General features: G+C 39.5%; 2 protein-coding genes across 2 annotated transcripts in view; both read left to right on the top strand.

Annotated features, from left to right (window-relative positions):
* usp45 (ubiquitin specific peptidase 45) overlaps positions 1–2,824 on the top strand; it is a 53,221-nt gene extending 50,397 nt beyond the window's left edge. The window contains exons 17-18 of the mRNA XM_041793947.1: positions 84–228; positions 899–2,824. Coding sequence (XP_041649881.1) covers positions 84–228; positions 899–1,029 — 276 coding nt within the window. The 3' untranslated portion in view covers positions 1,030–2,824. The remainder of the gene's footprint in view (positions 1–83; positions 229–898) is intronic.
* A 2,648-nt stretch (positions 2,825–5,472) lies between these two features.
* Positions 5,473–14,270, top strand: pnisr (PNN-interacting serine/arginine-rich protein). Its single transcript, XM_041793430.1, has 12 exons — positions 5,473–5,566; positions 6,110–6,218; positions 7,796–7,972; positions 8,850–9,085; positions 9,461–9,623; positions 9,738–9,928; positions 10,103–10,243; positions 10,333–10,432; positions 10,987–11,040; positions 11,446–11,640; positions 12,294–13,416; positions 13,926–14,270. Exons 2-12 carry the CDS (start codon positions 6,131–6,133, stop codon positions 13,957–13,959), a joined length of 2,502 nt encoding a protein of 833 aa, XP_041649364.1. The 5' UTR covers positions 5,473–5,566; positions 6,110–6,130; the 3' UTR covers positions 13,960–14,270.
* The last annotated feature ends 2,919 nt before the right edge of the window (positions 14,271–17,189 follow it).

Here is a 17,189-nt window from a genome sequence, read left to right as displayed (position 1 = left end):
GTGGGTAGTTGTCCAGGGCCACTTGCTTTGTATGTTTTTTCGGCTGATCCATTTTTGCCTGTCTTCTTTTTTGTCTTTGAAAGAACCTGGCTGCAGGTGAGCGTGTCCTCTACAGCCTTTATGGGATTGTTGAACACAGCGGCTCAATGCGGGGGGGCCACTACACTGCATATGTGAAAGTGCGTTCTCCTCAGAGGAAATCAGAACAACACCACAGGAACTTGTCAGGTCTGGGTTTAACTCTCCCTTTAAGACCTTTTATCTTCTCTGTTTGTTTGCTGATAATAATAGAGGTCAGTATTTTGCAGAAAAGTCGTGGCATCTGAAACCTTGAAAATGCATTTGATAAAAGGCAGCATAACAAGGTTGTTTTCGTTCGATAGAGCCATGTTTTTCTGCTTTTCTGTTCTTCTTAAGAATTTCTCTTGCTGAGATCTACATAGCAGGGCGAGAACAAAGTTAAAACTCGTGTAAAAACAACTGTCTCTGTCTCAGATGCTCTTGCAGTCTCAGAATCCATAAAGAGGCTCCTGATAAAAACACTCTAAATCCAACTTGATTAAAGTACAACTGAGGGTTTTCTGTCTCACTGAAAAGCATGGATATTTCAACGAATATTTCAACTGTTTCTTTCCAGTTTGGCTTTTTTTTTGCTTCTTTTTTGGAAAGCAGTTTGTCAGTATATAAATATGACACTACAGGCTATGGCTTGTCCCCATAATTTTACACCAAGGAACATGGTTTACCCAACCTGAGCTATGGTCAGGCCATATAATTAGAAACAAGCACCAACAAAGGGAAAAGTGTCTTCAAAGATTTGATTTTTGGAGCATAAGACAGCTTTGAGTGCGTTTATACCACTATCACACTGATTTTGTGAATTTGTTTTATATTTCAGGTGCACGGGATGTTGGGAGCAGCCCCCAGGGCCAGTGGGTGTACATCAGTGATACCACAGTTCAGACGGTACCAGAGTCAAGGGTACTCAACTCTCAGGCATACCTGCTCTTCTACGAGGAACTCTTGTAAAGCAACCAGAACAGAATAACTCTGTTTGTCTCTGTATTATTTTAGTACATGCCTGTACTGCTCCTCTTAATGTATCTGTGAGTGGGTGGAAAAGGGAAAGACTATACTTAATTTTCTTACAAGAGAGGATATAATAAATTCTATTGCATAGAATTAGAATTGCCTCTTCTAAATATCTAAGATATGTAAAAGATAAATAACAATGTTAAAGCAATTATTTTCTGATTGGATATAGCCTAGGTCTTCATTCATGTTTTATGTTTGAAAAATCATTCCCTTTAAAAAAAACAAGAGGGCTGGAGAGAAGAGAGCTATCTCCTGCTGGAACTGTCACAATCATGTGCCTGAGATGTAAACTGCATGAGGGAGTTTGCTACAGTAATTTACAGGAAATAAGTGGAATTATGGCATGCTAAAATTGTGCTCAGCACTTACTAGTTGATGTCAATTTTTGTGTGTATGCGCACACATGTTTGAGTGAGAGACAGGAGAATGTAGATTTAAGGTGCTCTGTGTAACACTTGCGCATCAGTGAAACAGAACCACTCTGAAATTTAGTGTGTGGTTGTAAGACTAGCATAAGTCCTATCACAAGGCAGGTCTGCTTCTCTATGAATGCCACACAGGAGCTTTTTTTATGTGGCTCTGTGTCAGGTTTTTTGAAAGTGTGCTCGTTTGTTGGCAGACACTGTAGATTGTAAGGAATGCAAAGAGAATAGATGATTTATATGTTTGGACTTTTTAGTTTACAGTAAGATGTGATGAATTTGAACCTAGCCTTTGCCTGATTAATTTAAAATGTAATATACATTTACATACTGGTTTGAACTGCTACACAAAGCACCTTGAAGGAATAGCACAACCGTTATTTTACAGCCTACTTTGAGAGGATTATTTTCTACAGCAGAATGTATAAATGTCCGACTATCAGTGAATCACATTTGCCAAAGACACGATTTGAAACAGCAGAAGCCAGAGCAGAAGTTCCAAACCGGCATCCATTTACTTCATACTTATTTTCATTCACGTTTGGTCTTTCAAGGTCATCTGTATGGTTTTCAAGTGTTGCACAAACCAGTGTACTCAATGCTTTTCAAACCAAGAAAGCACCCTGTCTGCCTTCATAGTACTTAAGTGCTACTGTAACTGTGCAGACGCGCATACAGATCTATTAAGATGTCCAACGGAGTCATACAGACTCTAAATTCCTTATCATTGTAAAGCAAAAACTAAGTAGGAAAAAACTCAAGGGCTTTAAGCCCATCTACAAAAATATTTTTTTTTCTCTAATGTGCATGGATTGAATCTTCTGATGAATGTATTGCCTGTTCTTGAAATATCTATGTAAAATGAGCTGTTCATCTTTTTCTATGAAAATATTTTAATTGAAAACATTTCTCTTTCTCATTGGACATTCACCAAACGCAGCAGAAGGGAAAGTGTTGAACATCAGAACCTAGAGGTTTATTATTTTATTTGCAGACAAAGACAAATACGGTGCCTGTGCTTCAGGTTTAAGAAACCTATGCATGGTGAACAGAAAAACATGAATAGAAAATGCAAAGAGGGATGTATGTGGAATATTTATTTACAGTATGACGTACTGTAAGCAAAAGTAGAGTATATTTAACTGTATATACTAGAAACAATACGCAACTATGGTGCTTCAGGTGTGCAGGGTTTTTCCTGAAGGCTTTGTTTCTAAAAAGAAAAATAATCTCATTTAGGACGTGATAAACATTTGGAATGACTTTAACTAAATACTGTATCAAAATAAATCTAATTTATGAGCTAATTAATTTATTGAGACTTCTTTCTTCCTGTTGTTTAAGCCTCTGTGCTGCAAATCTTTATCTAGAAGATAAAGATGAGGCTCACAAGGGTGGGTTTTGTTGTTTCTGTTTTGGACTTGATGTCATCCTGTTTTTACTACGACTGAGATGCTGTCCAGCGTTGCTCTCGGCTGTCACTTTTGCTACCATGGTGCCATATTCAAGTCATCGTCACCGGTGATCGGCCCTGACGGGTGCAAAGCAGCACTGCTTCAGAACATGTCGCGAGCTGGTGAAGAGGAGGTGGGTGTGGAATCAAGAAAAGGGCACCGTCCAAAAACATCCCCTTCCACGTCCTCTTGTTCCCACATGCTGTGACACCCGAGTCATGCTGCTGGAACATTAAAACAGGTTGTCAAGCCACCACCAACAAAAAGAGCAAATCTTTTCTGAAATGTATTTGTCTATTTTTAAAGCAGGAGGGGGGTGGCTTTTAGCTTGGGGACATGCAGCCGAATCATTTGATGTGATTTAATCTCACTTAATGAAAGGCTCTCCACCCTCCGTGTAAGACTGTGGTGTAAAAATAGTGCTGGAATGCGCATTAAAGTCTTTATAGAGATTCTGCCTGCAGTGGAGGTTACATTTGACTGTTCTTACTAGGAAAGCCATTTCACCTTTTTTGACACCACACCATACTAAAGCTTGTATGAATACACAACGCAGTCACTACAGTAGAGTGTTGAACAACATCTGCAAATACGCCTTTCCAGAAAAACTGAATAATTTCATGGTTTAGGAAAGTTTTGACACCTTACCCTGCAGATGCAGAGTTTTATTCTGAAATTTGGAATATATTTTTATGGCTTTAAATTATTTAATTATATGTTATATTTCCGAAAGAACATATTTAAGCCTCCAGATTTCTGATTATTTGACCCTCCTTAAAAGAAATTACACTTTCCCTCCCAAAGCCCTTTCAGGACTTTGGATATCTATGAAAATATTAAACATGAAAGTGAACACTTTATTTTTTGGTCCTTAACTCCAGTCCTCATCATGTTTATCAAATGTGATTCAATTTCATAATTTCACCCTACTGTGCTACTTTTAAACCCCTTTTCAACACATTTTCCAACCATTTTTGCAACTTCTGTTTTCACTTTTTTCTCTTTTAGCCACATGAACACATTTTTTGCTGATTTAATCTCATTTATGCTGTTTTTCTCTGTTTCTGACCACTTTTGTGTGTCAAGTTGAAATAATTTTTTGCCAATTTTTAAACCCCTTGAAACCACTTTTTACGCCTATGTTTTTGGCACTGTTATTTGTCAATTTTCATCCATTTAGAGTAGTTTTTGCCTCTTGCAACTCATTTTTGCCACTTTTTAATCCCATTTCACCACCTTTGCCCCCATTTCTGCTGCTCTTCAGACATTTTGCCACTTTTAAATCCTTTCCACCACTTTTCTGCCCATTTTTGCCACTTGTGACCCATTCCTTACTGCAAATGAAATGCAAAATTTACTTTCATCTGAAAATACTAGTATAACTTAAAGTCACTGAGCAACAGTCTGGTTCTTTTTCTCTTTAGCCCAGGTGAGATGCTTCTGACGTCTCTGGTTTAGGAGTGGCTCCAGGAACACCACACTTGTAGCCCATTTCCTGGACCCATCTGTGTGTGGTGCTGCTTGATCCACAGAGTCCAGCCTCAGTCTGCTCCTTGTGTATTTCCCCTATGTCCTTAAATCTGCTTTGTTTGAAGGCTGCACTTGTCTCCATAGCTTTTGCATCTTTTCTTACCACACTTTTCCCTTCCAGTCAGCTTCCCATGAATATGTTTAGATACAACTTTCTAATATTTTGTGGATTCAGTGGATTCCTGATTTTAGGGTGGTGTAAGCTGTAATCATCAACATTAAAACAAAAAAAGTCTTGAAGTATTTCCCTTTGTATGAGATGAATCTAGAATATATGGAAGTTTCACTTTCTTGAATTAAATCAGAGCAAAAATGAACTTTTTCATTATTTTAATTTTTTAGATGCACCTGTATACTGTATACACCTTTTTTCCAAACATAATTTTGTTACAGCATATTATTTCTTGCTTCTTTTTTATGTTCCCATATTCCTAATGGCACTTGCAGAGAGCAGTGCTGTTTCTCGTGATTATGTAGATTTTAATAACATTAATCGCTTGACTGACTTCAACACTATTTTACTCTGTTCGGCTAAATTCATTAAACAACCTCACTGCAGACTGAATCGCTGATGCCTTTACGTGCTGCATGTAAACGTTTTCTGTCGTGAAAGTAAAATAAGGTTATTGAGTACATTTACTACCCACTTACGGCCAAACTAATAACATTCACCAAGAAGCCGACAGGCCAATCAGCTGAACCTACTTACATTTATATAAATTACTCATATTAGTATTTTAAAAGAGGCAACAACAAAGTCACATGTAACCTGCCTTTAAATTTTACTTACTCAAAAGTTAATGTCGCTAACTAAAGTCAGATAGCCTCTTCACCTCAACACTTGTTTGATTTGCGATTAGCCACATTTTAAGAAATACAAACTAATATCTCAAGACCTACACCAGGAGTCAGACGAAATCCCAAAATAACAACATTTTTCGGCAGCCTGTGAAAGCATCAGAGCCTCGGCTCACACTTCCTTCGCTCAGGGGGGGAGCAGGCTTCTTCGTGGTTCAGCCATTTTGATTAGGAACTGCAGCCCTGGAGAGTAACTGTCTGGAAAAGGTGGGGATCATGTTTCTCAAAACACTACGCTGAACACAGTTCTCCCCGTATTTTCCCCTTTTTTTGCGGAGTTGAAGGTAAACGTGAAGGCACGTTTGTCGCCCGGTAAGACATTGGTACAGCGGCACAGTAGCTTCCATTTTTAGCTTAGCTAAAGTTAGCTAACGTTAGCTTTGGGGAGCCTCGTTAGCTCACAAATGCATGACCAGCGGCAGTTTAATTTGACGAAGTTTTACCGGGCCAAAATTTATTTCAACATCGCGTGTCAGTATTGCCATTAGACGTTAAACTACACTAAATCATTTCCAACGATTCAGGGGTTGTAGTTCTAAGCTTACTAGGCTCGTTAGCATACGGCTAACTGTTCAATTGAAGTAACGCTAGCATATTTATCAAAGCTAACGCTTTCCCTTCTGTGGCAATTTGACGACACGCAAGTGTAATGCTATAGCACATAAACTGCAGCCGCTCCCGCTTGTCAGTCAAAGAGATGCCAATGATGTTAAGTCAAAATCTAAATCTAGCTGGGGCTGCATATTTCAGGTGTGAATTCGGAGGAGAGAGATGTGGGACCAGGGAGGACAGCCCTGGCCGCAGTGGCCCCTGAGCCAGCAGCAGTGGATGCAGTCTTTCCAGCACCAGCAAGATCCAGGTTAGTGCAAGATGTGCATGCACCATCAAGTATTTTGAAAACGTTTGCACAGCTCCTCTAACAGGGTTTTTACTCGTCCTGGAAAACCCTAACCCAATTTTCCCGTCATGAAAAACGAGGGTATAAGCATGATGTCCTTGAAAGCCTTGTGCTGTCCTGGAAAATTATTTCAGCATTATTTTGGTTCCATATCAAGGTGCCCAAAAGACTAGGTAATGTTAAGGATCACATCAAACAGCGATAGCACTTCTTTGACATTGGTATTAAGAATCTCTCCACACTAGTAGCAGCTTTAGACTCAAATATTTTAACCTTGAAAAACGTCTGGATTTTGGAGCATGAGATAGGTTGTGTGAGAACATGTGTTGTTATAATTATCACTATTATTAATTTGAATAGGGTAGATATAAGACACCTTTGTTGTCTGTTCACCGTTTTACATATCCCAGTCTTTATTTTTTAAGAAAATGTGTGGAGAAGTGGGTTAAAAATGCCAAAACCATCATTGTACCACCTTTGAAAATAAATCTAGAAGTGTGCTTGGGTTATTCTCTGATCAATTAGTCGACATTTTGGAGAGAATGGGTAAGTTGACCCACCCTCTGTAACTAGGCAACTGTGCATACTTTTTGCTATGTGCGATGAATTCAGTAAGTATCCATCATTTCTAGTTTGATGTAGTAACTACTTATTCACACAAAGAACTGCTTTTTGCTTTTAAAGTACATTTTCTACATGTCTGGAATAATGACTTTTATATCAAATCAAATTCACCCATATCTAAAAATGTATGTTACACATGCTGGTGATTTACTAAAGTATAAAGCTATGTAAATCACCTTTCTTAAGTTTAGGCTGAATCACTAGGCATTGTTTTGCAAAATGGTATGTATGGGGTAAGTTGAGCCAACACCATACAGCATTTTACTTTGGTAAAGACTCTGAAATGTGAAAAGGTATCAACTGAATTTGAAATTATTAACCTAAGAACATCACAAATTTCAATACTGAATTTGAAACTATTTCTTTATTTATTATGAGTAAATCTGGCTTTATTGCCTCATCACCTCATACCTGGGGCAAGTTGAGCCTCAAGACCTCTTTCTTGGGAGGTCATATTTTCTTTTTTCTAGATTCATGTTGATGATTTCATTCGATAGCAGAGATCCTTCTTGCTTTCAGTCCACTTCTCTCTCATTTTTCCTGACCTTTAGGATGGCATAAGTAAAAATTAGCTAATCCTACCCAACTCTCAACCTATAAGCATCTAAGAGTTCAGCTTTATTCATATTTATAATATAGGACTGCACATCTTTGGAATCACACATTCACAGAAAGGAGCATGTAAGTGTAAGGGCACAATGTGGTCTTGTCATACCAGCTAAATTGTCATTAAAATTTTCTTGGACCAATCCTGACAAATAATCCCCATAAAAGAGTTGGATCCGTGCTTCAGTCTTCTTCTCATTGTTCAAGCATCTTTAATTTTTAAGAATGTTTAGATAGAATTGTACTTTCTTCTGTATGAGTACGTACATTTCTGTGAATATGACGGTATCTTTTCTTGCCCTTTGAAGGTCAAGTGGATTGGGCTGCCCTGGCACAGGCATGGATTGCTCAAAAGGAGTCAACAGGAGGGGAACAGCCAAACATTCAGCCTAATGGCCAAGAAATCCCAGGCCTTGATAATGTTGGACAGAGCAACCATGGCACCTTCCAGGGTGACCCAGCATTTGGCAGGATGTGGCAGCCAGGTACAGCTTGACCCCCGTTGGGTCCCACATTAGTTTTTATGGGTGGAGAAATAAGTGATTATGTTCAGAACGGATTCAGTGGCTTTTGTTGGACTGTAGAGAGTTAATTTTTTTTATTAAATCTGGTTTGTGTTTACATACAAAAATGAATATAATTATGTAGATGCATAGGCTTATGTATAACCGAAAACTAGGTGCCATTATTTCTACACAAAGCTCAGCATTTATCCGGGTGGACATGAGTGGACACTTAAATCCAATCAAATCCTACACCAGGTCTCAGTTTATATATAGTCTAAAGTCCGCTTAACTGAATGTAAAGAAATTTTATAATATTTTTGCCGAAGCTATACGAGTTACATATCATGGATGCATAGATTAAAAATTCCAACACCAGCTGGAGGTTGGTTGTCCACACCAACATGGTCGACTGCAGCTGTGATGTTCTTCCAGACATGGTGTTTCTGACTTGCTTTAATCCACTTTTTAGGCCCCTAGGGAGCACAGTTGTATTTTTTTTTCTACCACTGTGAAGTTTTTAATCTCCAGGTTGGAAAAGTTTCTCGTAATCACACATAAGGAAAGGCCAGCTGAAGCATGAAAATATAGGGGCATACATTAAAAAATGAGTTGTTTTCAGCCGCCACATTTACCTATGCTCAGGCATTCATATGCTGTGATTGGCCTGTTAGGTATATTTCATGAATCACATGCTGACCCTGTCATAAGATGATTTCTCCTCCCAGATCTGCACTGGTTTCTACACCAGACTGATGAGTGTTGTACTCTCTTTGAAACATTGTTGAATATAAGTAATAATAGAAGAAGTTGCTGTATTGCGTTCACCTTTGATTAATAATTCTGATGTCATTACCAGAATGGGGGATGCATGGCCAGCCCCCTCCTCCTCCACCCCCTGACCAGGCCTGGATCCCTCCAGGGTCAGGACCAATGGATGTTGTGAACCCCAGTGAGGACAGCAACAGCCAGGACAGTGTGGAGTTCAACTCTGAAGCCCACCATGGGGTTTACCCCCAGAACAGCCATGGGTATGGGGCACAGCCCGACAGCTACGCCATGGCCCCCATGGCCATGAACCAGTTTGATTATCAGGTATGCAGATGCTACAGTAAAAACTGTTGAAGAGTTTGGGTTTTAGTGTGACAGCCAAGTAACACAAGAAGGAGCAATCCATAAAAACATTTCCGGGTTCCAGCACCTAGGTGTATCTGTCGTTGCTATCTTGATGCAATGCAGAAGAAGGTGTTGCGGATCCACTGTGGTTTGGTATTTTTTACTTTTATTTTGTTTCCCTTTTCTTCGTAGGATAACCTTTTTGCTTGGTCAGGGTTAATGGAGGAATGTTGGCTAATTTTGATGTGGGACAGACAACACAGAACAGTGAATGCCACCTGTTGGCATTAACAGAGGGATCTTATGTACCTTGAGCTATGTTTAATTTTTAGGTTTTGCTCTCTCTCTCTACAGCATGGAGCTGCCTCGTCCTTCCCTCCTGCACCCACGGGCTTCCACCCCCCTTACTGGCAGGGTCCACCTCAGAACAGACGAGATGCAAGACCACCTGGCTTCAGAGATCGACCCAGATCCCCCATCCAGCTCCCTGTCAAACAGGAAGCCCCAGCACCATTAGGTGAGTATATTCACTGATCTGAAATCCATCATAAAATCACTGTAAAGATGGGTTTAGGTGTGTTCATGTGGACTTGAGTAGTTGATTCATGTTGACTTTTGACTCCAATTTCAGATGCTGTAAAAAGGCGCACACTACCTGCGTGGATCCGAGAGGGCCTGGAAAAGATGGACAGAGAGAAGCAGAAGAAGCTGGAGAGAGAGCGAATGGAGAAGGAGCGTGCACAAATAGCAAAAGATGATGGCAAAGATCAGGAAGCAGACCAGGAGGGTGATGGACCACGTATTCCTCGCAAGAGTAAATTTGTAAGTCACCCATTTCTCTTTTTCCTTTGAAGGGCAGTTTACACCTGGTGTAAATGTTAGAAAAGAAATCCGAGGTCATGACAACTTCTCTGGCACATTTATTAGGACTGTAGCAATTTTTGCACACTGCTGCTTTGTGGTTTTAATATCAGTCTTTGCTTCACTCTGCATTAGGACAGTGATGATGAGGGGAATGATGACAATGAGGATGAAGAAAAGATGCCCATAAAGAAAGAGTTTTCTGGTCGTAGCCCATCGCCTCCTGTAGAAGACAGTGAACCTGAAATGACCGATGAGGAGAAGGAATTCCAGCTGGTCAGTTTTAGCATTCATGGGATCTTTATTCTATAAACTGCTGAAGTCAGGAACATTAGAAATCATCTGATTTTGTCTGTTGTCTTTAGATGATAATCACTAAAACTCTTCTGACTGAGATCCTTCTTGAAGTCACTAATGAAGAGATCCAGCATGTAGCCAAAGAGACTCATCGGAAAGCTACTCGAGGTCTGCTCTTTTTTTTCCGGTTAATGCATCCCACGCTTTTCACCAACACATATTTATGAAAGCTGAATTATTATGTGCATTAAGAATTAAAATACAATAATACCCTGTTAACTAGGGTTATGATCATGCAAAAATAGGAATATGCCTGATATGCGTTTTGAAGGATTCTCTGCTAAGCGTAAGAAGGAGAGAGCAGAGCGAGATTTTTTAACGACTGTATTTGGGAAACTGGTCTCCCTGTTCAAAGTATCAAAGATCCTGCTATAAGACTGAATAATTTGACGCATTCACCAGTAGATACAAGTGTGCATTAGTAGAGTGGATCTTTCCCTCCTGACCGACTGTTTGACTTGGATTGTGTAACAGAATTTTGTTGTTAATCTTCTCTCTTTTCTCCATTTTTTTTACTTTTTTGTTTTCTCTTGTTACCAATGGCAGCTCTTGTGAATATTGCTTTATCTGTGACCCCCCTCTCTAGCAACTCTCTTCTTGCCTTTGAGAAAATGGCAGTATGTGTTTTAACATGTTGTTCCTGTTGTTGATGTGAATCAAAGCTCCTGCAAAACAGCTGGCACAGTCAAGTGCACTGGCTTCTCTGACCGGTCTCAGTAAGTATTCCTTTTTTCTGTCACTGGGGGGTGGGGGGGCAGCGGGAGGGAGTGGGAGAATATTTCGCAGTGAGTTAGTAGGAACATCAAAAAAAACTTTCAGCATAAGATGCAGAGACAAAATACACAATTCAATTTGAAGTGGGCCTCGATTTGGGTTTATCTTTGCACTTTGACAATAAAAGCATGCTCTTGAAAGTGTTTTCATCAGTTTACTTTTAAGGGTTTGTGTAATTTATTTGTTTTTAAGAGCATCATTATTGTGAAATACAGCATTCTACAGAAATAAGTACCTTGCAGTAGTCCATGGGCTGGGATTGAGGGGTTTTTAAAAAGTTAAACTATTTGTGAGAACAAATCATCATTTTTCCCAACACTCAACAACCTGGGGCTTTGTTGTGGCAGGTGGGCTTGGTGACTATGGTTCAGATGAGAGTGAGGATGAGGATGAGCGCAGCGTGCGAGGGTCTGAATCCTCTGACACTGACGAGGAGGAGTTGCGCCACCGCATCCGGGAGAAGCAGGATGCTTTCCGCCGCAAAGAGCGGGAGATGCTGCAGCTGCAAGAAAAACTTGCACAAGATGCTGTGCTTGCACGTGGTGAGACATGTTAATAGTCTTTTTAAATTAAGATGGTTATATGTAGGGATATTTCATCATCTGTGAATACTACAAATCACTAATGAGATCCAAAAACGGACATGAAAGGAAATAATGTTGTATTAGTCCACATACTGTAGCTTCTCTGGTCACATCAGCTTAGAAAATTTGGGGCTCACAACACTTGTTTCCTGCATTTTACTGAATATTTTTACAAGAATTTTGTGTGTGAAAATCCAAACGTGTTACAGGAAAACCCTTAAAGATTGATTCATAATTTGGGGGGAAAAATGAATGCCTACACTGTGTGGCACTCTGGTTCCGCATTGGTATATCCTTTTTCTAACATATTGGATTTTTTTTCTGCTTTTGCATGATTGTAATTAATTGTCTCCATATGACTGAGCTAGTATTTATACAGAAAATGAAAATTGTCTTAAATTAATCTGGAATTAAATTTTAAATATATTTGAATTTGTTCAAAGTGTGATCTGAAGAAAACAAAATGTATATCAGTGCTGATTTCATTCCATCCTGGTACCGTCTTAAAATGACGCAGTAAAAAGTGTGTTAAGACTGAGTTGTGGTTCTAGTCTCTTCAACTCTTCATTTCTATAGTTTGTTTATGACACGTCTTTGTTTTTCTTTCACAGAAGAGATGGTGAAGGAGAGATTGATGAGAGAAAAGGGTGAATATGATGAGGGCCAGCCAGAGAATCCGCACAAACAGGAAGTAAAAGACAGGGAGGCGGAGCCCTCAATAGAGAGGCGTAGGTCCCGTAGTGAGAAGGAGGGTAGTGAGACTAAGCATTCAGGCAGAGGCAGAGAGCGATCAGGACGAGGCAACAGCGAGTCTCCAGCCAATGGTCACAGTAGCAGCTCACGCTCCACCTCCAGCCGCAGCAGCCATCGTTCTTCGTCCTCCTCCTCCTCTTCCTCAGCATCTTCTCGCAGTTCATCTCGATCCTCCTCCCCGAGAAGGAAAAGGAGGCGTAGCCGTTCCTCATCCCGTAAAGCTCGCCGGCGCAGTCGTAGCCGCAGCCACAGCTCCCACAGGCATCGTAGTGAGCGTAGTGAGAAGGGCAGGGACAGGAGACGAAGCAGTGCTGAGAGATCAGGCCACCGAAAGAAAGACCGTAGTGATTCCAGGGAGCGTAGGAGTCGCAGAAGTAGATCTAGATCAAGAGAGAGAGACAGGGGCAGAGCCAGGGCTAGAGACAGCCGTAGTCGCAGCAGAGACAGGGAGAAGGAAAAAGAAAGAGATAAAGAGAGGAAAAGGAGCAGAGATCGCAGAGACAGCAGTCACAGCCGCAGCAAACACAAGCAGAAGGCCTCCAGCAAAGATACAGAGAAAAGGGAAGGGAGGAGGGAAAGGAGTCATAGCCATGAAAAAGACAAGAAGAAAAAAGACAAAGACAAGGATAGAGAAAAGGATTCAGAGAAGAAGAAAGACAAACCAAAGTCTAAAGAGAAAGAAAAAGGAAGCACAGTTCCTGCAGAGGAAAATGGCAAATCTAAGAAAAGGAAAGAGAGTGACTCCTGGACAGATTCCCAGAATGACAAGCACTCACGGCAAGAAAGCAAAGCTAGGAAAAAGGGCTCCGCCAAAGCTAGCAAGAGACGCTCAGACTCTGACTCTAGTAGATCCCCAACCCCTGAAGTTAGTAAGGAAAAGAAGTCTAAAAAATCCAAACGTAGTCGCTCCCGGTCTACGGAAAAATCTCACAAGTCTGGTAAGAAGGCAAGCCGCAAACACAAGTCTAAGTCGCGATCAAGGTAGTATTCGTTTTTTGTCTCTTATTCTTACTGTATATTTTCTGTGCATATATGTGATTTCTCTGTTGTCTTTTAATGAGTGTATTTACTGTGACTTTAAAGAAAGGAACATTTTGAAAATGAATGTCTGACTTTTATGAACATGTGCTGACAATGCAGTCTAGTTGGTTTAACTGCATTAAGCAAAGTCTGATACAGTAAAGGGTTTAGGTACCCTGATGTTATTGTCTGTTAATGCAAATTAGCCCCACAAAGTTTCATTATTCAGCAGTTGAGTAGGAAGTGCCTTGTTAAAATGGGCGGCCAGCTTTCTGCCAAAAATAAGTAAGATTGGATAAAGCTCAAGTGAACCAAAGTGAACAAAAGACATTTATTTGCCTTAAACTGACTTGGAGGGATCACTGTTAGAGTTCACTGTCTGGGATGTTTGTGCATGTTTGTGTTTTGTAGTGTGTGAGGGAGTGTGTGGTTGGTGCAGTATTAATGTGATGTCAACCCCTTTCTTTCAGGTCAGCCTCCCCCTCCCGTCGTAGCAGGCGCTGAGGAGCACAGTTGACCTCCTGATCTGTGCACTTTATCATTTTAAATTCCATGAGTTGATCAGGCTTGTCTCATTATAGAGGCAGTTGTGTAGGTGAACCCCCTCTCATACATTTATTTTCTTTGTAAATATGTTCTTTTTAAAGTGTGACTGAAAAATAAGACTTTTGAGTGGTAGGAATTTTCACTAGTATTAATATGCAAAATAAGACTATGGACACTAAGAACTCAAGATGTAACATTTTAAATCGTAACAGGATTAACTTTTTTCCAAACATTATTGTAAGATGTCCAATAAAAGTGTTTGTCCCTTCTCTCGCCTTACTGTCTCTTCAGTCTCACATTCAAAGACAATAAAAGTTAAAGTGTTTCAAGTATTTGTTCATGAAACAGTTTCTCTTTGTGGATTTTAAAAGTTCCTTTTCAAGTAGGCAAAAGGATTGACATCAAAGACAACGGGCTACATGCCAGAAAGTTGTGGATATAAAGGATTTATTTACTGCAGGCTGATTTGACTATTATTTATAAGAGTAATGTAAGTAGCACCAATCTCAAACGTTCAATATAAAAGGCAATTGATGCCTTAACTTGATGGACAAATAGGAAATGAGCTTGGGCAGAAAAGACGTTATACAGGGGTGGAAAGTTTACTATAGACCAGTACTAAGTGGTACTCAAATTGTAGTAATTTACCTTTTGGAGTATATTTTGAAACTAGCGTATTTTGGGAGAAGTGCTGTACTTTATTACATTATAAAAAGCATCAAGTGCTGAGGAGGAAACAACACTAAAAGTTAAAAGGAGATTCCAGTTTTCTGTCAATACTTGAACCTGGCCCGCAGTTTGACTTCAGTTACATGGTGGTCAGAAGCACACAGTGATACAATGATTGCACAGGACATCTAAAAACAGCTGGGATATTTCATTTTATATATGGTTTTCGGTTGGAGATTAATATTCTCATGTTGGTGCTAACAAGGCAAGATCATACACTGTAAAAAAACAAATATGAAGGCCCGATGTAAAATGTTTAAGTTTCACAGCTTTTCTGAGTTCAGGGCCCTGACTTAATACTTCAAATTCACAATGAATTGAAATTACATGCACACAGCTAAAAATATGAAGTTGGTAGATTTTTTTTCACCGATATAAAATCCTCTCCAGAAGTGTTCAAAGAGTAAGGACAGTTCCTTTTTTTGCTGTAGACTGAAAACATTTGGGTCAAAAGAAGAATATGAGACAAGCGACCAATATTTCAGCTATTATTCCCAGGTGTTTACATCTAGATCTGATACACAACTCAGAAGATGGCACCTTTGTTGAACCCACTCATTTTACATGTGAGCAAAAGTATTTGAACGTGCAACTGGCATGAGTGTTTTGTTGCCCAAGTATGTCCTATTATTATATTATTATTATATTATATTATTATTATTATTAAACTATTATTTTAAACAATAGCTCTGAGTGTCTGCACTCAGTTTCAGATTTAGGTTCTGCCTGTGCAGACTGCATTTATAGATAGAGGTGTAACCAACATGAAAAACACAGAGCTGTCTATTGGTGAAAACAAGCAATTGTGACGCAGAGAGAAGTGGAAAAATGAATCAGAGCCATTGTACAAACATTGCTCATAGCCAGTACAAACATTTGGAATATCCTCAAGAAGAAAGAAACCACTGGTATTCTTAAAAACACATGTTGAATGGGTAGACCAAGGAAAACAGCAGCAATTGACGACAGAATCATTGTTAGAGCTGTAAAGAAAGACCCTAAAACAACTGTTAGTGACATCAGCAACAACCTCCAGAGGGCAGGAGTGAAGGTATCACCATCTACTGTGCACAGAGGACTTCATGAACAATAGTACAGAGGCTACACTAGAAGATGCAAACCATTCATTAGCAAGAAGAGCAGGAAGGCAAAGCTAGAATTTGCCATAAATTACAGAAATTAGCCTCGAAAATTCTGGGACGGCGTTTTATGGACTGTTAAGACGAAGATGAACCTTTACCAAAATGATGGAAAGGCTAAAAATTGGAAAAAGAAAGGATCTGCTCATGATCCTAAGCATACAAGCTCATCTGTGAAACACAGTGGAGGTAATGTCATGGCTTGGGCTTGCACTTGCATGGCTCCTTCTGGGACAGGCTCATAATGATGTAACACATGTTGGCAGACGTCAACAGAAACATTTTGTCTGCCAATTTAAAGAAAGATGCAACCAAACTGAGTGGGAGATCCTTCTTCATGCAGCACGATATTGACCAAAAATAACACTTAAAACAACACAGGAGTTCATCAGGGGCAAGAAGTGGAAGGTTTAAGACTGGCCAAGTCAATATCTAAACTTGAACCCTATAGAGCATGCATTTTACCTGCTGAAGAGGAGACTGAAGGGAATAACCCCCCAAAACAAACAACTGAAAGAGGCTGTGGTGAAAGCCTGGAAACGCATCACAAAAGAAGAAGGCAAAAGTTTGGTCATGTCACTGAGTCACAGGCTTCATGCTGTTATTGCAAGTAAAGGATATGAAACGAAATATTTTGTACATAACCATTTTGATGTCAAACCTAAATTTTTTCAGTCAACGGCAAAAATAAATGAATTGGCCTCACTTTCCCACTACTTTGGAGTGTATCAGTTGGCTCAACTTAAGTATTTTTGCCATTTATTTGAGTTGAGGCCCTAGAAAATGTTGGCTCAACTTAGAACTTTGTGAGCATCTGGTATACAACTTACATAATTTTTAAAAACCCATAATGTGTTGTATTATCTAGTTATGAAAAGTGCACTCAATACTTTATCATTTGTTCACTCAACATTAATCAAGTTTGATATTTTACAGTGTATTGTACTGTACAACTCAGTAGCTACTCAATACTTTAAGTAAACTTATTTTCAAATAATTTTACCTGAATGGATTTGGTCCTTAATTTTACTTCTGCTTGTGTAAATTCTAATCAAAGTTGCTGAAATTTACTTGAATGCAATAGTCTCTTACTTTTTTGGGTACTTTATAAACCTGCAACTTGCTAGCAAACAGAGGAATTTAAATACCAAATGGACTTGAGTGGAAATAGCCGTTTAATCATTTAATTAGTAACAAGAATAGTTAAATGATTCACGAACCTGCTAATTGTAGTAAAGCATATTTTCTCGTCTTAGTATCAAAATCACCCTCAGTAGGAACTGACGTGTGTTGTTTCTACCCGAGCTACAAAGACACGAG

The sequence above is a fragment of the Cheilinus undulatus genome, linkage group 8 (genome assembly GCF_018320785.1).
Source record: "Cheilinus undulatus linkage group 8, ASM1832078v1, whole genome shotgun sequence".
Taxonomy (NCBI): Eukaryota; Metazoa; Chordata; class Actinopteri; order Labriformes; family Labridae; genus Cheilinus; species Cheilinus undulatus.
Note: the sequence above shows the minus strand (reverse complement) of the source record. Positions and strands in the feature narration are given on the sequence as shown.

Excerpts from the sequence above, each read along its gene's own strand:
- pnisr (XM_041793430.1), top strand. The coding sequence starts at position 6,131 with ATGTGGGACCAGGGAGGACAGCCCTGGCCGCAGTGGCCCCTGAGCCAG. Across the intron at positions 9,086-9,460 it reads TGAACCAGTTTGATTATCAG|CATGGAGCTGCCTCGTCCTT; the intron begins GTATGCAGATGC and ends CTCTCTCTACAG. Across the intron at positions 11,041-11,445 it reads GGCTTCTCTGACCGGTCTCA|GTGGGCTTGGTGACTATGGT; the intron begins GTAAGTATTCCT and ends TTGTTGTGGCAG.